This window comes from Oryctolagus cuniculus, chromosome 3 (genome assembly GCF_964237555.1).
Source record: "Oryctolagus cuniculus chromosome 3, mOryCun1.1, whole genome shotgun sequence".
Lineage (NCBI taxonomy): Eukaryota > Metazoa > Chordata > Mammalia > Lagomorpha > Leporidae > Oryctolagus > Oryctolagus cuniculus.
This window is the reverse complement of record NC_091434.1, coordinates 164,996,115-165,017,912: the sequence shown is the minus strand read 5'-3', so window position 1 is coordinate 165,017,912 and position 21,798 is coordinate 164,996,115. Positions and strand designations below refer to the sequence as shown.

The window sequence follows — 21,798 nt, the reverse complement described above, 5'->3', positions numbered from 1 at the left end:
CGGGCGTGGGTACTCAGAGTAACTCACGTAAGCATGAACTGAGAAGGCGGCTAGAAGGGCTACTGCCCGGATGTCGCGTCCTACTGTGCGCAGCTAACCGTGTCAGTGTGGTGTTCTCGCGGGAGGACGGGCAGAAACCCATCAGCCTGGAAGGGTGGACTTCACCCTGGCAGAGGCCGGAGTCCACACCGCGTGAGCAGAGGGAAGCTTCGGGGTCCCGAAGGAGCGCGTCCCACCAGCCTTGCCGACAGCCTGGGAATCGTGTCTGAGATTCCATCAAGCGGTGCGACAGGATGTTCCGTGATATCCTTGCAGATGATACGTGCAAGTAAGAGCAGGCTGATGGTGTAGCCTGCTGCATGACCACCTGCTAGTGATCAAAGGGCTGCGTAAAAGAGAAGCTGGGGCGACAACACACAGGAGACTGGCTCCCCACTCGCAGCCTGGATGAGGGCAGGAGGCATACTTGTCACCCTGGGGGACAATGTGAATACTCAGAATGGAGAATTCTGCCAAGGGACCCAAGACATCGCGTGCAGCAGAGGGTGCTGAACACACGCAGGGCGCGCAGGGGCTTCCTAAACAACACAGGAGGTTATCGAGAGCTCCGTTACCCGGCATTGCATAAACAGAAACGTGGCGTCTTTCCAGTTATGTGGGGGCCCACAGAGGGACAGCGTGCAGAGCGAGAGGAGGTGACACGGACAAACGGGGGCAGAATGCCATGTGCTGCTCATATTCCGTCCTGATGACCCGACTCACGATATCCTGGCTGTATTACGTAGCCTCCCCATGTCTTGCTGTGAGCGTCTATAAATGACAGTATTCACAGTCATAGCTTCCTCATAAGAAGGATGAATTAGTTTCTATAAATCAAGTGACTGCAAGTGGCCAGCTTGTCATATGCATTACGGAGGTGTGTGCTCCTTGCATTATGCATGTAGTATTTCATAGCCTACACAATACTTTCACACTCATTAATTCAGCTGATCTGATCCTCACAAAAATCCCCTGAGGAAGGCAGGGCTTAAGCATCTTTTGTTTACATTTGGAGAAGCTAACGTTGAGATGACGCATTTTGCTCACCAGGACAGAGCCTGGAGGAAGGAGAGAGAGACTCAGCTGAACACCGAGGTGTGGCCAGAGCTCTGGGATCCGCAGCTGCCCCCAGGAGGGCCCTCCTCTCATTGTGACCCGGCCTGGCGGAGGTGGAGCTGGGGAAAGGCACAGCTGAGTGCTCGGAGCCTCACCCTACAGGGACTGCTTAAGACGTGTGCGAGTGTACAGGCGAGCAGGAGGTACAGAGAGACCCCGTCACCAACAGGTGTAAAGAGAGACCAAGAGGAGAAACAGGAACATCCTTAAAAGAAAAAAAAAAAAAAAAAAAAAAAGGACAAGGGTTGACGAAGGGGCAGGTGTACGAAGGGGAGTGGAAACAGGAAAGAACAGAAAGTGGTAAAAAGTGCTACCAACAAATGCTTAGGGGGCTACACGTGGAGCCAACTAGACTTCCCTTTTGGGACGGGGGTGGCAGGGAAAGGATGCGAAAGGAAAACAGGCCAAGAGAGAGTCACTTGCGGGTTCCACAGGCAGGCAGAAGCCTAGGGTTTGCTTCCTGAATTCAGCCTGCTGTTGACAGAGCAGACGCGCGAGCCGTGGCCAGCTGGCAGGTGCCCAGACGCATCGGGCCTGACTTCCCGAGCACACGTATCTCTAGCTGATAGTTTTCACCGGTAACGCATGCTGTCTTCAAAACCAAGCTCGAGAAGCCGATTACCATGGGATTCGGCCCCCAAAAGGGATAAACAGAGAACTATCAAATACTTCCTGGCATTTTCTGATTTTTCTGGAGACCAGAAGTCGCAAACCAGAGACTTTTCAGTGGCAAGTGTCTCCTAGGGCGGAGGTCTGGGTCCATGTCATCAAGGTTGAAGGAGCACAGCTCTGCAGCCCTCTCTCGCCCAGCGGGAGAGGGACTAATGCCTTACGCTGCCACCCTGGGCAGCAACAGCAGCGAGACCTCGGCTCTACAGTTAAACAAAGACGAGAAGCCCGGGCAGCCTCGCAGGCACGTGTCAGCTCATCGGAAGCAGTCAGGCAGCTCTGACGGTAGCCACTGTGGCTGGGCTTCTCCAGGTTTCTCTCCCAGCCGGGGACAGGAACTCAAACCACGTCTCTGGTAAGCATTCCAGCCCCCTGTGCCTCGTGAAGACACGCTCAGAGACGTCACAGGCTTCGCAGTAGCCCAAGGAAAAGCCAGGACTAAAACTCGGACCTGAGTACCACCTCTTGGGAAACAGCAAAAAGCGAGAGGCAAGCAGCCGCAGAGAGAAAAGGGAGAGGAGAGGAAGCAATACCAGTACCTGTGTTAGGACGACGTCTCAGCCCACCAGCACCAGAGCAAAGCCGAGATGACCACCAGACCTACGAGAGGCAAGGAGAAGATGGGGGGATCGGGGGCAGGGGATGGCTGCAACAGATCAGATGAGGAAGAGGCACGAGGGGGGACCGGGAGGTGCGAGGTGGCGTAAAAAGACATAAACACATGAATCCAACAGGTAATGAAGATGAGAAAACAAAGGGAAAGAGAAAGCAAGCAAGAGGTTAAAAAACAGATCCGCTCGAGCTCTGTCCCTGGGCCTGGGTCCTTTCCTCTGGCAGCCCGCAGCGGCTGCAGAACCGAAAGCTAAGCAGTAGCTGGGTCCGAATCAGGTGCTGCATTCAACTTCCTGTCCGGCCCCATACCTCTCGCATCTTGTCGAGGAGTTACCTGCTCCTAGACCTTCGTCGTGGCCCAGTGGCTCGGGAAGAGTGGAGCCCCAGAGCGTAGACTGGGCTTCCGTAGAGGAGTGGGGCACATCCTCACCCTGGGTCACTCCGGACAAAGCCAGTCTTTTTGCCAGGCCACCTGTCTGGCCTGCGCTCCATCCAGTGTCTCGGTATTTTGACCTCTAGTCCCTATGACCTGCCAGGTGCTATGGCTGTGAGGCAAAATGCGTTAAAATAAGCCAACAAAGGAGGAGGGCTAATTCTTGGGCTGTAACAATCTTCCAGAGAGAAACTAAATGCCCAGGTGGTAACACATATGCCTGTAGAACTACCTGCAAAAGCTGCAAGACCCCTTTAGGGCAAGGAGGGCACCTGCATACATAGGCACAGGGATTGGGCTTGACTCACGTGTGGCTCTAGAAGTGTGGCACCCAAAGTAAAAGAAACCCAAGAGGCCCAGAACCGGCATGTGGTCGAACATGTAGATTTCAAAGAAATGTGCCCCTAGGGATGCCTCCCTGCGACTTTTCACCTCCTCAGTTACGATCCTCAGCCACAAGGCCAACAGAAAATTGCACACGGGGTCCAGTCCTCAGCCAGTGCGGCAGACCCGGTTGTTGGAAAATTCCAGATAGCCCCTAGAGTGGATGGCGTGATCCCACCCCTAGAGAATTCTTTTCTTTCCCCGCTTTCAGAGAGTCAGAAAGAACCTGTACTGGGAGCCGGGGACTCACTCGGGAGGTTTGAGCCTGACTTACTCAAACGCCTTAGGGAGTCGGCCCCAGGGTAAGAAGTCAGCGGCGCACGCCTGCACAGGTGACCCAGCTGTGAGAACTCAGAAGCACTCCTGCACAGGTGCACACTCCCCTTGCCGCCCAGGCACATGCTCCGCGACAGCCCCCGCCCAGCCTCACAAAGACCCAGCGCCTCCAGGGCTGGGGTGTGGCTTGTCTCCTCGGGCTGGCCCACGTCCCTGCCAGCTGGACAGACTGAAACTCTGTCTCTCCTGCGTACTCCCAGTCCCCGCCCTCACGCCCTCACTGCCTGCCTCTTCACTCCTCAAATAGCATCCACAGAGGTTAAGCCTAACAGGGCACCGTGGGGAAACAGGACTGAGCCACTGGTCCAGGCTGACAGAAATGCCCCGAAGGCCTCTCACTGGCAACACCCCTCCTGCAGAGCCAGGGGCAGTGAGGAGGCAACCCCCCGAGTGAGAACGGTGACAAGGACTACCGTGTAAACGAAAGGACACAGGCGCCAAAGACCCCACCTCCGGTCCGCATCCGCACCGTGGTCTCCACCTGCCACTTCCTGCAGAGAAACGGCTCTCCCCACCCCCTTCTCCGTCTCCACCTTCCCTCCTGTGCCAGGCCAGCGGTGGCTGGGCCACCCCTGAACACGGGGGCACCTGAGCCCCCAGCCCTTTTCCCACCTGATCCAGCCTCTGGCTGTGGTTACCTTTTTACTCTCAGAAAGTTTGAGGGGGCTGTTTTCCTCGGCTGTCTCAGGGCGAGAGTCCTCGTCCTCATCCTCGTCCTCTTCGTTGTCTTCCCCCTTGTCCTCTGGTTCTCTGTATTCTTCGTACTCCTCCTCCTCCTCCTCCTCCGCGGCTGCTGTAGCCTCCCCGGGATCTGCCGGCTCAGTAGCTTGCTCACCCTGAGACTCGCACTTCGCTTTCTCTTCCGGGACTTCCTTTTTGTCCTTCTCTGTCCCCTCTTTCCTTTCGTCCTCTTTTGCTAGCTTCTCTAAGTCCGACCGGCTGGCCTTGTAGTACAGCACCACCTCCAGACTCTGCGGGGTGGAGGCAGTTACCTGGGAAGGCTACCTGGGAGGGTTCCCGTTCTCACTCGGGAAGCTTTCCAGCTGCCACGGTGCGAGGGTGCGGCGCTCCGTTCTGGGGCTGCAAGGTGCCAACCTCGCGGAACAGAACACCCTGGCTTCTCGGGCCCCAGACAGCCGCTGGCCGTGAAGCCACTTCAAGCAGCCCCCAGAGCTCTGTGCCTCAGCTCCTGCATCCCACCCCTCACAAGGGGCTCCTCTGCACCCCATCCTCTCGGGCTTATTAGCAAACAACTACTTTGAACAATATCTTTCCCCTCATCTCTCAGTCCTTCTCTCGGGCACATACCCCAGGTGGGACGGGCGCCCCAGCATCAGGGCTGGGCTACCCGGAGCAGTCGCTCAGCCCAGCGGCTGTGGTCCTTGGGGGCCGCACCCACTCTCCCCATAGCTTCACAGGAAGAGAACAAAGCGACTTCCTGCAAAGATGGAGCTTTCGCCAACACTGCAGAAGTCCAGGGAGCTTTTCTACAAATGCCATGGGTCTTCAAAAATGCCCAAAACTCTGCATGGATTCCCAAAAGCTTTTTTTTTTTTTTTTGGCACCAAAATGAACTTGTGCTTGAATTCCATCTCTGCCCAAGCGTCCTGCGGCCCCTGGTACCTCGCCTGGTTGCAGTGCTGGTGGAGAGGAGGCTTCCTCCGGGGATCTGCGCTGCCTACCTGGTTGCTAAGGTTACCACTCACCTTCCTGGTCTCAAAGCTGTCCTCGGAGCTGTCTGAGCAGGGCTTGGGCGCCTTTTTATTCTTAAACCCGTTGGCATTCTTGTTCCCATTTTTACTGCTGTTCTTCCCCTTGCTCTCCTTGGCGACGCAGGGCTTCTTCTCCTTGAGCCGGCACAGTTCTTCCTGGCAGCTCTGCAGCTGCCCCTCCAGCTGCTCCTGCACCACCAGCAGCCGGCCCTGCTCATCCATGCTAGCCTGGTACTGTAGCTGCAGCTCCCGCAGCTTGGCCTGTAGCTCTTTGATCTGTCGGCAGTGGGGGGAGGGAGGCCGGCAGTCACCCGGAGCTGGGCCCATGGGGTCAGCTTGGGCCCTGCTTAGGGGTGCTGGGGAGTCGCTGCCTCAGTCTCCCTGCTGATGCCCATGGGGACGTAGACAATAAAGGAACCATCAAACTGGAAAACCAGCCTCCGAAATGGTCTTGCACAGGGCTTCTCTCTGACCTGAGGCACCTGATGGTTTACATGTGACACGATGGAAAGATGTCGACGTAAGAGATGCTTTCTCCCGTGACTTGGCTGGAGACTAACTAGGGGGTGGCTGCCACTTCTGAGCCTCAGGGATTTATTATATAACCCTTTTCATGGAAACTCCTACCCCAGCCAACCCATTTCTCTAATGGGTACGGCAACTCGAGGATCTGGGCCGTGCAGTCCTGCGACACACTGGCTCCTGCACCTCTCCTGGAGGCAGACAAGTCAGAGCCTGGGACTTGCTGGGACTCCCTGCTCTGCTCGCGTCTTCCTGGGCTGGGCTGATGCTGGCACTAAGAACCTGCTCAGTGGGTACGACCACTCAGCAGCCTGGGCTCCCGTGCTCGCCGCCACACACGCAGTGCCCCACCACCACCTCCACTGGCCAGAGACTACGCCTTCTGTGCCCTTCCTGGTGTCACACGAGACCAAAAGGAAGGGAACAAGGCCCCTGCCCTCGGGTGCTTACACTCTGGTTGAGGAGACAAGAAAACTACAGGCAGAACAGAGAACAGGCTCTCCAGAAGTGCCCTGGGACACCAAGAGGACAGGAGTGGCCGAGGGAAGAGTCCAGTGCAGGCCAGCACAGCGGGCACTTGAGAGATGCCCCTGTCCCCGAGCACGTCCGTCCAGGATGCGCAGATGCCCCGCCTCCTAGGATTCGGTCTCCCTGCCTGGTCCCTCTCGTCAACATCTCTGAAATGGCCGTGACCTCCTGTGGCTCTGGGGACTCCTGGGAGGAGCCCTGCCTCCCCGGCGGCGGCGTTACCTCGCTCTTGTCACACGGAGGGGTTGCGGGCTTGTCCAGGCCTTCCATGCACTCCTGGAAATCCCTTTCGCACGCATCCAGCTCCGCCCGCAGCGCTCTCTGCTGGTCCAGCAGCTTGTTCATCTGCTCCTGCAGCTGGCGGTGCTCCTCCTGGCTCATCTGGTCCAGGGCCTGCACTGCCTGCAGCTTGGTCAGCACCTTAGCCACCGAGTCCTCAAAGTGCTGTGGAGGGCGGAGGAGCAATGGCAGCACCCTGAGAACCGCCTGAGCTCCGCCCCATCCTGTGAGGCCCTTCCCTGGATACAGAAGGACGGCCAAGGGTCTGAGCTGTGCAGGGGGACGCTGTCTCTCTCCGCTTAGAGTCCATGACCAGGCTGATAAAGATTCCTGGGGCCGGCACTATGGCGTAGTAGGTTAAGCCTCTGCCTGCAGTGCCAGCATCCCAAATGGGCACTGGTTCGAGTCCTGGCTGCTCCACTTCCTGTCCAACTCCCTGCTAATGGCCTGGGAAAGCAGTAGAAGATGGCCCAGGTGCTTGGGCCCCTGCATCCGTGTAGGAGACCTGGAAGAAGCTCCTGGCTCCTGGCTTCAGATTGGCCGAGCTCTAGCTGTTGCAGCCATTTGGGAAGTGAACCAGCGGATGGAAGACCTCTCTCTCTGTTTCCCTCTCTCTGTCTGTAAGTGCCTCTCAAATAAATACATCTTAAAAAGAAATAAAAAGAACACTCCTGAATCTCAGGCCTCCATCCAGATGGGGGCATCTCTCGGGGAGGGAGGACCGCCAGGGGCGGAGGGGCCTCACTTCCTGCCAGTAACCCCCCAGCTCGGCTTGGATCCTGTTCCACTGACCCTGCGGGAGCATCGTCTTCCCCTGCCTGACCTGTCATCGGGCGACTGTTACCTCCATGTCTGCAGGCTCGGCTAGGTCCTCGCTAGGGCTGCTGCTGGCGTAACTCTTGTGATAGGTGTCCGAGCTGCAGCTGCTGCTGCCGTAACTCTTCCGGTAGGAGCCGCTGCCGCTGCTGCAGCTGCTGCTGCTGCGGTAGCTCTTCTCGTGGGCCTCGCTCGTGCTGCTCCCGTAACTCTTGAGGAAGCTGTCGTGGCTGCCGTCGGTGCTCCCGTAACTCTTGAGGAGGTTCTCGCTGCTGGGAGCCACGCTGCCGTGGTTCTTCTTGTAGGACTCAAGGCTCGCCTTGGCCGCAGGCGACTGGTCTTGGAGCAGCTGCATCTCTTCCAGGCAGAACTGCAGGTCGGCCTGCAGCCTCTTCCGCTCCTCCAGCAGCTTCTCGTGCTCCTGCTGCAGTAGCTCCTGTTCCGCCTGACTCTCGCTGTACAGCACCTGCAGAGCCTGCAGCTGGCCCCTGAGCAGCTGGGACTGCCAGGGTGGGTAGGGGCGGGAGACATGACTGTTACCCCTAAGCGTGTCAGTCCTTCTAGCTACACCTCGGCTGGAGCAGGTGTCTGCCAAGTGCCCACAGAAACGGGAGGTTTCCTGCTCGTCTGGAAGAATCTCGCCCGGAGCAGACACTCCCATTTCTGCTGTGGGACCTCCCTCTCTCCTTGGGTCTCAAGAATACCCCGGATCCTCACCCCACCCTCTTCTCTCTCAGTGGATTCATTATCCTGACCCTTAGCATCAGTCTCTCCCTGCCCCCAGTTCTAAAATCAACCCCGCCAGTTGTGGCGTGAAAGGTTAAGCCTCTGCCTGCAGCGCTGGTATCCCACATGGGCGCGGCTCAAGTCTCAGCTGTTCCACTTTTGATCCAGCTTCCTGCTAATGCCCCTGGGAACGCAGCGGAAGATGGTCCAAGTGCTTGGGCCCCTGCACCCAAGTGGGAGACCTGGATGAAGCTCCTGGCTTTGGTCTGGCCTGGCCCCGGCTGTTGCGGCCATCTGGGGAGTAGGCCGGTAGATGAAATTCTCTCTCTCCGCTTTCATATAAATGCATAAATCTTTTAAAATAAAAATCAAGTCAACTCAGCCTTAAACAGGGGCCTAGAAAATATTCTTCCTTGGAAGATGCAGACTTGGACTCAAGGGCTAACTATTAATCCCTGAACCTCCTGCCCCGATTCTGAAGTTGACCTCTGGGCACATCTCCCGGCCTCCTGGGCCTGGCTTCTTGGCTGCGGATGCCCGGCGTGAGATCCGAGCAGCTTAGGAAAGACATTATACCTGCTTCCCATCTCTGCTATGAGGGTGCTCAGCCTGGACATCTGATATCCCTGAAATTTGAGCAAGCCTCATAGTTTGGACTGCTGTGGCCCCTGGTTCTCCTTGCTTAGGCAAATAGCTGGGTGAACAGACTCTGCCTCAAGCGGAACTATCTACCTGGTCTCACAGAGACCTTGGACTAACTGTGTGCCCTACCCCTAAGCAGACTTGTCTGGAAATGCCTGCCCCACACGCAGGGCCCCTGGCTGGCGCTCTGATGCACCCATTTTCTGGGCTAGGCCTGATCTGGCTCTGTCGCTGCCACCAAAGTTCCAGCTCAGGTAGTGGTGGGTGTTCGAAGAAACTCACACGCTAAGAACTCTCCCCGTGGAAACGAGTGGGCCCGGATCTGTCTCACGTAGAACACCGAAAGGCTACAGCTTTGGTGACCTGAGACGTGTGCTCTGCTGCTCATGGGAAAGGGTGATGCATTTGAGTCACTCCAAAGGAATCCCGGCGCACACTGAATCCACATGAAGTTGATGGCACTGAGTCATATGATCAGGACACAGCCCCCCGCTCTGCTCTAAGGACCCACGGGGCTCCCGCAGGGCCCTGCACGCAGGTGAGGCTCTCGGGCTCCATCTCAGTGGAGCCCTGGCTGGCCGAGGGCAGGCCTTCAGCCTTATCCTTACTCCTGGCCCGACAGGTCTCCTAGCCCCGGGGCCCTCCTGCCCCAGAACTCTGCGAGGCTGCCCCCCACCTCTTGCTAGAGTTACCTTGTTTTCATCATCACATTTCGAGGACTTAGCCCATTTGGGGTCCTCAGGATTCTCCACCACTTCCTGGAAATGTGTCTCTTTGAAGTGCCGCAGCGCTTTGTGCGTCTCTAATTGTTCTTTCAGTATACTCGCTTGGCTCTCTATCAGTTTTTTCTGCTCATTCTGCATGCCTTGGTAAAGCATCTGCAGTTCACAGAGGTCTTGCAGCTTTGTCAGTATGTCCTGACTCTGTGGGGTGGGACGGGAGGAAGGAGTTGGGCTGGGTAACCGGCAGGCTCCTGTGCCGCCTCCCCCCCGGGAACCAGTCCCTTCCGGATGAATCTCTGTGCTGGCCCTGCACAGCCCAGTGGGGACTGGGGGGGTCTTTCCAGGAGGACCTGCTAAGCGCGTAGTGCTGGTCTCTTAGGGTTCGTTTTCAAAGGGCTTTCAGGTGCATTGTCTCCAAGCATAGAAATGCTGCACAGATTCCAGAATAGAGAATGTGTTCTAAGACGTGCATGTCTTACGAGAAAAAGCCTCATCAGCTCCATGGAGCTTTTGGGTTTTGTGGGGCGGGGAACAGTGAGAAAGTAAGCAGTGACGGGCTCAGGCAGGAGGAAGTCCAGTCCCCAGGCTATTTATGCTTCCCAAGGACAGCCACATGTCGGAGGTCCTGAGAGCAGCCTCCGGGGACGGACGGCGGTCACGCCCTGGCTGCGGTTACCTTCCGGACGAGCCCGCTCTTGGGGAGCGGGAACATGAGCTTGTGCAGCTCTTCTTGCAGCTGGCCCTGCTCCTCCTGCAACCGCTTCTGATCCTCCAGGAGCTCGCACTGCTCCATCTGCAGCTGCCCCAGCTCCTTCTGGCTGACCTTGAACTTCTCCTGCAATTCTGTCAGTCTGGACAGCAGTGCATCACACTGTGGGTGGGTGAGGGGAAGGGCTGGTTACTCTGCAGGGCGCACCTCCTGGCTGGCCAGTGGAGCAATTCTGTGCTTGCAGCTCCCGAGGGTCTCCCTCCCGGTAGACTCACTTCAGTCCCAAGCATACTGCCCCCAGACAGACCAGGCGCTAGATGCTGAAGATGGCACTGCCGCCGGCCGCCGTGTGGCTGCTTGGCAGCCTTCTACATTGGCCCTGTGAGCCCCTTGCAGGAGGGGGCTGCTCTCAGACCCCTCCCTTCTCAGCCCCCTTCCCTTCTCCGGCGCTGGAAACACCAGCTCCTGCGACCCTCCACTTGTTTTCAGACCCAATCATGCTCCTTACCAATAAGGACTTAATTTCACTCCACGTTTTCCCATTTTTGTTTTTCTAACCATCTCTTACCATCTTCGGAAAAGTACTAGTTAGTGCTGAGGTGGGTTGAGTAGACTAAATCCCAAACCCAGAGCTTCTGAAGACCTAAGCCAATCCTGATGCCATGCCGTGGCTGGAGAAGAGCCAGTTCTGGGTACCAGCACCTGCTCCTTCCCCGGAGTGCTTCCCACCAGGAGAGGGGTGATGGGCACAGGCCCCGGGCCCCTAAGCTGAGTGCGAGCGGAGGGAGAGGGCCCAGAGGCGCAAACAGACTGCGAGGCGTCACATCCTCCATCTTCCCAGGCCTCTCGCTAGGGACACAGCTGCTGGCTGGGGAGGAGCTGCCGAGGGTTCTGGCACAATGGCACCGGCTCCTCCGGCTTTTGAGAGTCTAGTGCCTTGTCTCCAACCGGCTTCCACCCCTTTCCACTTCCTATCGGCAACCAGGAGCTGAACATGCTTTTATTATTAAAAGATAACGCCTTGCACTTTATACTCTACGGAAAAAGAAGAGGTGCATACAGCCTTAGTGATCACTGCCAGCATTTATTACTAACCGGAAGTGAGGTGGGGGGGTGCTCTGCTCCAGGTGAAGAGGAGGAAATGTAGGCTTCCAGAATTTACTCCAAACATCACAGAATAGATCCTGGGAGAGCCTAGACCCTCTGTCACCCACCTCTGAGCCCGAGGCCACACCCACTCCCTTCCCAGAGCATCTGTCGTCTGCCTCAGAAACCCGGCCCCCGTCTTTACAGTTCCAGCAGTAACCGTGTGGGAGGTCGGCCAGTGTGTACGCTCTGCTCCACAAACACCCAGGGGGGCTCACTAGTTTAACACCAGCAGACAACACATCCACCCACGCGGACTCACGTCAGATACTGGTATCCACAGGGGCTTCTCTCGCTACGCTGTGGCTCTGGCTCAAGGGCAAGGTCAAGGAGAACCGTTTCCCAGGTGGCAGCAGGTGGCTGTGCCCGCTTCCCGGCTAGGGAGCCCTCAAGCCCGCTGCGGGGCTGGCTCCGTCTCTTGCCTCTGTCGCACCGCCTCTCCCTGGAGCGAGTACCTGGGAACGCTCACCTCTCGGGATTACAGTTACCTTGTTAGCACATTTGTCCTTGTCCTCGAGAAGGGGCTGGGTGGTCTTGAGCTCGTCCAGCTCCAGCTGGCACAGCAGGAAGTCCTGCTCGAGCTGGTCGTACATGTGCTTCTGCCGCTCCAGCTCGTCCTTGCTGTCCTCGTACAGTCGCTTTATCTCCCGAAGCTGGGCTTGCGTCTCTGTGTTCTGGGCAGGGGAGCCAGGCCCGGCCGTCACCCGGGGAGCCGCTGCCGCCGCACGCGCTCCTCTCAGGCGGGGACTACAGGGGGTCCATCGGTCCTCCCCTGTCCCTTTCGGCCCCAGTGTCATCCCAGCCAGGGACCCCCAAGATGGGCCCAGCCCTAACAGGCTTGGAACAGAGACCTGGGCTTCCCTTCGTGGGGAGCGGGGAGAGGGGACTTGCTCTTTGTATAGGGGCCGGCTTTCTGATTGGACATCAGAGGAAGCTGAGAGGAGTCTCCTTTGCCCTCAGGACCTCTTTGGCCCTCACAGAGCGGCTCTCCCTCCCCCTCCCGCCCGGCGCTGCCCGCCCCCAGCCCCTCCCTGGCGCTGCTTTACCTTGTCTGCGCTCTCTCGGAAGCAGGACACCATGTTCTTGAGGCCCTGCAGCTCTGCCTCATGGCCCCGCAGCTGCTCCTGCAGCTGCTGCTGCACCTGCAACAGCTTCTCCTTCTCTTTCGTGGTGGTCTGGTACTGCAGCTGCAGCTTCTGGACCCGGCACAGCAGTTCCTGCAGGAAAGCAGGGCTTTGGGCGGTGCCAGCGGCTTCCTTTACTCACTCTCCTGCCTGAGCCATCTGGACACGGATGGCCCGGGGCTTGCTTTCTTCCTGCCCCTCCTGCCTGGTGCTCACCTACCCGAGACAGCACCGAGGGGCCCGCGGCTCTTCACCCACCTGCCCGGCTGCCCAGCTGGAGGCTGGAGCTATTTTTAAGGCTCCACTCGCAGCCGGCATCTCCCGCGATGCAGGTGCTCCCGGCACCTCTGGCTGCCCTCTCACCTTCTCAGCCTGGCTCTCCGTGACCGTGGATGTTGTGACCTTGAGCTGCTGGAGCTCAGACTGAAGCTGCAGCTGCACTTTCAAGAGCTCCTTCTGTTCATCCTGGCTGGCGTCGTACTTCTGCTGCAGGGCACAGAGCCTGGTCTTCAGTTCCTCGTTCTGTGCGGGGGAGACGTGGGTAGCACTGTCACCCTTCTGGACACGGCAGGCCCCTCTACAGACGTGGACGCCTTGAGGAGCTCCCGTGGGCCTAGGGTTGGGCTTCTCGGGGGAGGCCCTGGTTGTGGGGTAAAGGTCAGCAGGGCGGGCCGCAGGTTCTGTGCCCGTCGTCCCGTGCGGCAGCGGCAGCGGCTGCACGCAGGCCGCTCACCTGGACGACGCTGTGAGAGGTCTGGAACCGCAGCACCTCGTTCTGCGCGCACTTGAGCTCTCTCTGCAGCCGCCTCTGCTCCTCCTCGCCGACCCGCCGGTGGTGCTGTAGCTCTTGCAACTCTCCACACAATTCCTTGCACTGCGCGGGAAACGGAGCAGGCAGCCCGGCTGATGGCAGGTGCCACGCGTGCTCCAGACAGGCTCGGGGAAAGCCTGCATTCCTTCAGTTGGAACACAGTCGTGGGTCCCTTAACGATAGCCGTGATGTGTTCTGGGAAATGCACTGTTGTGCAAACATCATGGACGTACAGACGTACATGGTACAAAGCCTAGTACATTCTAGCTGGCCTGGTTTGTACACGTGTATGCATCACCTATTGGTCCTAAGGCCATGATGGACAAAACAACACGAGGCTAAATCAAGCACAAGAGGAAAACAATGCGATCAAGAGATGAGGTAGGGACCAGCGCTGTGGCATAGTGGGTAAAGTGCCGCCTGCAGTGCTGGCACCACATGGGCGTTGGTTCGAGTCCCAGCTGCTCTACTTCCGATCCAGGCTATGGCCTGGGAAAGCAGGAGAAGATGGAAGTGCCTGCGCCCCTGCACCCACATGAGACACCTGGAAGAAGCTCCAGGCTCCTGGCTTCAGATCAGCCCAGCTCCACTTGTTGTAGTCATCTGGGAAATGAACTAGCAGATGGAAGACCTTTCTCTCTTTCTCTCTCTCTGCCTCTCTGTAACTCTGCTTTTTAAATAAATAAAAAAAATTTTAAGAGAGATGAGGTGAACACAAGCTGTCAGGCTGCTTCACAGCCAACTTTTCTTCTAACAAGGAGGAGCACGCTCTAAAGTAATAAGTAGCATAGTAGATACATAAACCGGTAACACAGCATTTACTAGCATTGTCAAGTCCAACAGCCTGCACACACCTGCACCTCTGCACCTTCACAGGGCTGGCAGTGCCATTGGTTTGTTTACACCAACACTGCCACAGACCCACGAGTGACGTGTCTCCCGATGACACTAGGACGTCTCAGCGTCACTAGGCAGGAGGAGCTCCTTGGCCCGCCCACTGGAGATGCAGCTGCTGCCCAAGTGTCACTGCGCAGCCCCCGGTTGCTCTCTACGGCCAGTGACATGCCTCCTTGGCCAGCGCTGAGTGGAAGGTGAAAGGGAGCTGTGGAAGGAGCCCGCCGCCCCTCCCCTCCCCTCCCCTCCTCTCCCCTCCCCTGCCCTCCCCTGCCCGCGGTGCGCGCGTACCTTGGTCTTCATGCTCAGCATCTGCTCCTCAGCCCCCAGCAGCTGCTGCCGCAACAGCTGCATTCCAGGGTCGGGCTCCGGGAAATCCGCCTCGAAAGTCTGAGACTCGGTCGATGTCATGCTCTTCAGTGTTTGGGACTCCAGCCACCTCTCCGTCGCTCTCCGTGTCCTGTAACCCAGAACCCCAAAGCCCCGTTGGAAGGAACTCTGTCACTAGCGAACCTGGCTAGACCACTAGCCAAGCGGCCTCCATCCTTATGCCTTCAGATTATACCGAAGAGAGGCGGGGCCTTCTGCCGCGATGCACCTCCCAGATAAGCACGTGGAGAAGAGGACAGTCGCCAGGATCTCTTCTGCAGAGGCGTGTGGGCCCTGGGAGGCCCTACGAGTACCAGTCCAGTTGGTTTCAAGGCTGGGCCTGGTGGCAAGCCAGCTCCAGTCTGGCTGCGCTAAGCCATTAGACCTAATCAAGTCTGCATGGACAGTGTAGGAATGTCTTCTCAACCTACTCTCGGGCAGAGCAAACCAGACCCCGATAGCTACAGTGGAAGAAAACTAAATCTTAAGATTTATTTATTTAGCTTGAAAGTGTCAGAGTCACAGAGAGAGAGGTCTTCCATCACTGGTTTACTCCCCAGATGGCTGCAATGGCCAGTGTTGGGCCAGGCTGAAGCCAGGAGCTTCGTCTGGGTCTCCCACATGGGTGGCAGGGGCCCAAACACTTGAGCCATCTTCTGCTGCTTTCCCCAGGCCATTAGCAGGGAGCTGGATTGGAAGTGGAGCAGCCGGGACACAAACCGGCGCCCACATGGGATGCCAGTGTTGTGGGCAGCAGCTTTACCTGCCACGCCACAACGCCGGCCCCAAGAAAGCTAAATTTCAGAAGCCATTCAGCTCTGGTTCTGAGATCATCAGGCTGGGTTCCTGTGCCTGCCTCCAGGCGGTCTATCAGGGAGAGGATCAGCTCTCCAGGATCAGAGGAACACTGGTGCCCCCGGTGTCTGCCTTCAGGGATGCCCGAGGCAGAGTCTTGCCAAGCCCCACCCACCCGCCCCTCCAGCCGCCCGGCTGTACCTCTCGCTCTCGAGATCCGCGAGCTGCCCCGTGAGGCTGCTGTTGCTCTCCTGCAGGGCCCGGTACTCCTCGTTCAGGAAGTGGTAGCGCTCCTGCAACTGCTGCAGTTCTTCTGCACAGGACAAGCAGAGCGAGGTGAGTGCCTCGGGGTGGGGGAAGCACGGGTGAGGACCCCCCCCCACACCCCGTTTTCCTGCCTAGAAACCCGAGAGCACAAGTCGGAACAGCTTCACTTTTTCTGAAGACAGAGAAGAGACACCACTCCCAGAGGCTCAGAAGACAGGCCCAGAAGATGCCACAGCACCGGGAGGCCGTCCTGCAGATCTGCCCCGCCCACAGCAGGGTCTTGAGCTTCCGGGGGCTTGGGGGACTTTGATTAGGTTTCTGGTGTTCTGTATTTATAGTTGTTTATGATTCCTTTAGAACCAAAAGCTGAGAGCTGTGAACTCTGCCAGACAACCCAGCTGTTCTGATCTTTCTTTTCCTTCCTTTATCACCATTTCAAACACTCTGTTTGGTCTTGATGTGGTCAAGAATTTTTTTCTAACTTTTTTAATAAATGATTGTTTTTTAAGATACGCTATTTATTTGAAAGGCAGAGAGAAAGAGAGACAGAGAGAGGTCTTCCATCTGCTGCTTCACTCCCCAAATGGCCACAATGGTTGGGGCTGAACCAGGCCAAAGCCAGGAGCTTGGAACTCCATCCGGGTCTCCCACATGGGTGGCAGAGGCCCAAGCACTTGGGCCGTCTTCCACTGCTTTCCCAGGTGCATTAGCAGGGAGCTGGATCAGAAGCGGAGCAGCCGGGACTGGAGCCGATGCTCTGGTGGGATGCTGGTGTCGCAGGCAGCGGCTTAACCTGCTGCGCCACGCCAGTCCTCCAGCGATCTTCCATCGCCTCACGTATCACCAGCGCCAAGCCTCAGAACAGAGCAGGTTGAACTGCCCCACTGACCCTAAGGCCAAGTTAGCGATAATTTTTGTCACGTCATCATGATGTAAACACCCCTACGTTTTGTTCCCTCGTGACTAGGAACTGTGTCTCCTAGAACATGAATTCTACTGATATTTAACAAACACCGATTTGCTCTGTTTGGAACACAAGGCCTATCTCACCTGCTGGGAGCGTCACCGCCCTGAACGTCACTTCTGACGTTTCCTTTCCATTCCAATCAGAGTCCTTAGACTACCACAGGTTACCATAGGAGGAAGGAAGAAAACGGAAACCAGCCCTGTCTGACTTCAGCCTCAGATCGGGCTGCGGTCGCGAATGCTCGCAGCGGTATTTTTCTCTTTAAATAAACTTGTAATTTTAGATTTACTAAAAAGTTGCAAAGGTAGTAGAAAAAAGAAATTATCAGGTAGTAGAATTCCGGGCCGGCGCTGTGGCACAGTGGATTAAAGTCCTGGCCTGAAGCACCGACATCCTATATGGGCGCTGGTTCTAGTCCCAGCTGCTCCACTTCCAATCCAGCTCTCTGCTATGGCCTGGGAAAGCAGTAGAAGATGGCCCAAGTCCTTGGGCCCCTGCACCCATGTGAGAGACCCAGAAGAAGATTCTGGCTCCTGGCTTCGGATCGGCACAGTAGATGGAAGACCTTTCTCTCTGTCTTTCTCTCTCTGTGTAACTCTATCTTTCAAATAAATAAAATAAATCTTAAAAAAAAAAAAAAGAAAAAAAAGCAGTAGAGTTCCCTGAGAGAGTTCTCATCTGGTTTCCCCAACTGTTAACATCTCATTACCCCAGGACACGTGGCATGACTCAGCAATCAAGGCTGGCAATTACTGTTCACTCCACTCCACACTGGATTCAGATTTCTCTACACTTTCCCCCAAGGCCCTCTTACCGTTTACCGTTCCAGAACCCCACCTCGCTGTAAGGCCTTGTTCGCCACTTTGAATTCCCCATCCCGGCTGTGGAGATCAAGGCTCAGCGAGAGATGATAACCAGATGGAGTTCACGGTGCTGAGGGGTGGAGCTGTGTTTCTGCACTCTGCCCCTGTCTCACTCCAGCCCAAGCCCTTCCCTCTGCGCTAGCCTCCCTCTCCCTGCACCACCAGCTCTTCTCAGAGGCTGGACATGGCCGGGCAAACTTGAAGGCCTTAGATTCCTTGTTGCTTGCCTCTGCTTGCCTCTGCTTGGCCTGGCCAAATATAGGGCCTCCATTGTGCTCAGACCGGAAGTCCAGGCTCTCTGATGTCGCGAATCCTAGCAACTAGCTGGGCGCCTCACTGGCTGAAGCTTTGAGTGCCTCATATTTTACTGGAAATAATCTTCCTCTCCAGCTGTCTTGAGCTCTGATCTGTTGGCCCTAAAGTTTCCCCACTGGAAGGGTTAGAGGAGCCTCAGAATTAGCACCCCGGAGCCTGGGAAGCAGGGCCGGGCCCCCCATGACACGAGCCGGCAAAGCACCATGAGGCCAGAGCAGCAGGTGGCTTCCCAAGGTGACCCGGCTCTCTCCCCTCCTCCCAGAACTGGACAGCCCAGCAGGAGGGCTTCCCCACAGTCAGGTCAACAAAGCCCTAAAGGCTCTCTGGGGTAGAATTCCCAATGCACGCCTCTCACAGCGCCATGGAATGACTGTAACATCTGAGTACATGTTCTCCCTTACAGTCTCAAGCCAGGTGCTTCCTCCCGGTCTCCCATGCGGGTGCAGGGCCCAAGCACCTGGGCCATCCTCTACTGCCTTCCCGGGCCACAGCAGAGAGCTGGTCTGGAAGAGGAGCAACCAGGAATAGAACCCGGCACCCATATGGGATGCCGGCACCGCAGGTGGAGGATTAGCCAAGTGAGCCACGGCACCGGCCCCACAGTCTCAAGTTTAACCTGGAGGGCTTTTTCCTAGCGGTTCCTAATTCCTCATCCAGCGGCACACTTTTCCACCGCCTTCCTCTGCATTACCCACCCTCCTCTGGCCGGGAGAACTCGCTCTCTCCTACCTTGCAACCCAGAAAAGTCCGAGAGACTTAAACTGTTGGAGGGCTCGGAGCTCTTCATCTCCATCTCGGCGCGCAGGGTGGCGATCTCCAGCTCGTAGTCTCCCCGGATGCGCTCCATGTCGTCCAGCTCGGTCTGCATGCGGCAGAGGTCCTCCTGCAGCGACGCCATGTCGCTCTCATGTTCACTCGCCGAGTCGGCCGCCGCCTGCCGCAGGCTCTGGATCTCAGTCTGGGCCAAGTGCAGCTCCCGCTCGATCTCCTTCAGCTCGCTCTCCTTCTCCCGCTCTAGCAGGGAGATCTCCTCCCGCAGATGGCGAAGCTCACCTGCAAGCCCAAGGGTGCAGAGGGTCAGGGGGACGGCTCGTCTACCGCGTGCCGGCGGCACAAAGTTCAAGGTGGACTTACGGCTTGTCCGCAAACTCCTGACACCCCAGTGTCCAGGAATAAAAGGAACAGAGCGACTCTGTGTGGTAGGCTGAGTAGAAAAGCAGATTTTGAGGCCTGCTACCAAATGCAACAACTTGGGCTGCTGTAAACAAAGAGTATTAAGTACTTCCTGGGAGACACCTGACAGTTAAAGACCAAATTTAATTTACGCTATTTTTTTTAAGATTTAAAAAATTTATTTTCATTGTTCTTGGAAACGCAGAGAGAGATGGAGGCAGAGAGACAGCCAGATCTTCCATCTGCTGGTTCACTCCCCAAATGCCCATAACAGCCAGACTTGAGTAAAGTCAAAGCAAGGAACCCAGAACCCCATCCAGGTCTCCAATGTGAGTGGCAGGGACCCAGGCACTTGAGCCACCATCTGCTCCCTGCCAGGTGTGCGTTAGCTGCAAGCTGGGTCAGAAGCAGAGGCTGGACTTGAACCAGGCACTCCCCAGTGCAGGCCAGGCATCCCAAGTGACAAGTTAACCACTGTACCAAATGCCTATCCCTACTTGATAGTGCTTTATTGCTGGCCTGACTTCTAAAAATTCTCCTAGTTAAAAAAAATTTACAAAAATTATTTTCACCCACTCAAGCTGAGAGCTTGGAAATTATAGAGCCTCAGAGGTCCCACGAACTGCCTGTGGTAAGTACGAGATCCAAAACAACTGCGTATTTAGAGTCCACAGCTGAAAGCCACATGTTAGGGGCCAGCGCTGTGGCACAGCGGGTTAATGCCCTGGCCTGAAGTGCCGGCATCCCATATGGGCACTGGTTCGAGACCTGGCTGCTCCACTTCCAATCCAGCCCTCTGCTATGGCCTGGGAAAGCAGTAGAAGATGGCCCAAGTCCTTGGGCCCCTGCACCCACGTGGGAGACCTGGAAGAGGCTCCTGGCTTCGGATGGGTGCAGCTCTGGCCGTTGTGTTCATCTGGGGAGTGAACCAGCAGATGGAAGACCTCTCTCTCTCTCTCTCTCTCTCTCTACCTCTCCTCTCTCTGTGTAACTCTGACTTTCAAATAAAAATAAATAAATGTTAAAAAAAAAAAAAAGAAATCCACATGTTAGTTCACCATATAACTAAGCATAGAGTGAAAACCTAAATGGCACTTGATACGTGCTTTTTAAATTGACAGAGGACGAAGGGAATATCATGTTGCCATTTGAAAGAAAGTGGCAGGCCGGCGCCGCAGCTCACTAGGCTAATCCTCCGCCTAGCGGCGCTGGCACACTGGGTTCTAGTCCCGGTTGGGGCGCCGGATTCTGTCCCGGTTGCCCCTCTTCCAGGCCAGCTCTCTGCTGTGGCCAGGGAGTGCAGTGGAGGATGGCCCAAGTGCTTGGGCCCTGCACCCCATGGGAGACCAGGATAAATACCTGGCTCCTGCCATCAGATCAGCGCAGTGTGCCGGCCACAGTGCGCCGGCCGCGGTGGCCATTGGAGGGTGAACCAATGGCAAAGGAAGACCTTTCTCTCTTTCTCTCTCTCATTGTCTACTCTGCCTGCCAAAAAAAAAAAAAAAAAAAAAAAAAAGTGGCAGCTCTACACTGAAGATCTGAGGTTTCCACAATATATTAACTAGAAGAACAACAAGCTACAAAATGCATGGTATTATCTAATTCTTGCAAAAGTTACCTTTACGAGACATATATAACCCACAAATGTACAAAGACAGAAACAGGCCTGGGAAGATCTACGTCCCAGACCAGCCAGAGCCTTGCTCCTGAGCGGTGCCGCACATGACGGGGATGTGGACTTTCCACCTCCTATGTTTCTGCGCTGTGTGAATTTTCACAAGGCCTGTGTTTTATAATACACAGAGGCTCACGAGAGAAAAATGTGTCAGCGCTCTCGGCATCTGTGCAGCATCTCAGGGCTTCTGGACACAGGAACCCATCTGGGATTGACAGAACCTAAAAGAGGAAAGGTAGTAAAAGGCATAGGCAGTGGGGCCAGCACTGTGGCGTACTGGGTTAAAGCCCTGGCCTGCAGCGCCAGCATCCCATATGGGCATTGGTTCAAGTCCCGGCTGCTCCACTTCTGATCCAGCTCTCTGATATGACCTGGGAAAGCAGTAGAAGATGGCCCAAGTGCTTGGACCCCTGCACCCATATGGGAGACCCAGACGAAGCTTTGGATCAGCTCAGCTCCGGCCATTGCAGCCATCTGGGGAGTGAACCAGCAGATGGAAGACCTCTCTCTCTCTCTCTACCTCTCTGTAACTCTTTCAAATATATAAATCTTTTTTTTTTTTAAAGGCATAGCTATTAATAGGAACTCAGGATTTGGGGGCCAGGATGGGGGAATTCAGGACTGATTGGGCGGCTCAGGACCTTCCCACGGGCACATTCTCCTCATCTCCTGTCCCCAGTCTCTGCTCATCTACTCCACTTTTCCTAGGCTCTCCCCACAGCTCCTCAACAGCCAAGTCCTGCAAGAAATACTCTCCTCGCGCCCGCGTGTGCAGCTGGTCTACCTCCGGCAGCACTGCAAGCCGTAGGAAGGTGGGGCCCACGGCTGCGCCGCTCACCAGGAACAGCTCTGGGCCCTGGGCTTGGCCCAGTAAACACTTCCCGTGTTCAGGTCCGGGTGAGACAAGGGTGCACACATTCAGCAAACGGTCAGAGTGTCCCCAAGTGTACCGAAGTGCATGCTGGGTGTTTTCTTAAAAATGAGAAGGGTGCTGCAAGCAGGAAGGGCGAGGGGCCCGGGTGTCTCAGGGAAGGCTCGCGGACCCGCCCTGGCTCACAGGGGCAGCCCGGACCCCACCTCTCGCCAGTCCTCCCTGCTGGCCCGATCCCAGATGCCTCCTCTCCTCGCCCAATCCCCAAGCAGGGACCGATCTA

The 21,798-nt window shown here is 56.5% G+C and overlaps 1 protein-coding gene across 6 annotated transcripts in view; it reads right to left on the bottom strand.

Annotated features, from left to right (window-relative positions):
• The window catches only part of CCDC136 (coiled-coil domain containing 136), a 29,330-nt gene that overhangs the window by 1,308 nt on the left and 6,224 nt on the right, over nt 1-21,798 (bottom strand). For 2 of the 6 annotated variants that reach the window (XM_008258226.4, XM_008258228.4), the window contains 14 exons: nt 18,526-18,849; nt 15,586-15,697; nt 14,512-14,680; nt 13,249-13,389; nt 12,879-13,037; nt 12,438-12,608; nt 11,880-12,065; nt 10,213-10,407; nt 9,507-9,737; nt 7,475-7,948; nt 6,574-6,795; nt 5,296-5,577; nt 4,228-4,560; nt 2,364-2,424 (listed from right to left, as the gene is read on the bottom strand). In XM_008258226.4, coding sequence (XP_008256448.4) covers nt 2,364-2,424; nt 4,228-4,560; nt 5,296-5,577; nt 6,574-6,795; nt 7,475-7,948; nt 9,507-9,737; nt 10,213-10,407; nt 11,880-12,065; nt 12,438-12,608; nt 12,879-13,037; nt 13,249-13,389; nt 14,512-14,680; nt 15,586-15,697; nt 18,526-18,849 — 3,060 coding nt within the window. Of the gene's footprint in view, nt 1-2,363; nt 2,471-4,227; nt 4,561-5,295; nt 5,578-6,573; nt 6,796-7,474; nt 7,949-9,506; nt 9,738-10,212; nt 10,408-11,879; nt 12,066-12,437; nt 12,609-12,878; nt 13,038-13,248; nt 13,390-14,511; nt 14,681-15,585; nt 15,698-18,525; nt 18,850-21,798 lie in introns of all 6 variants that reach the window. The other 4 variants (XM_008258227.4, XM_070071301.1, XM_008258229.4 and 1 more) reach the window with 3 other exon arrangements.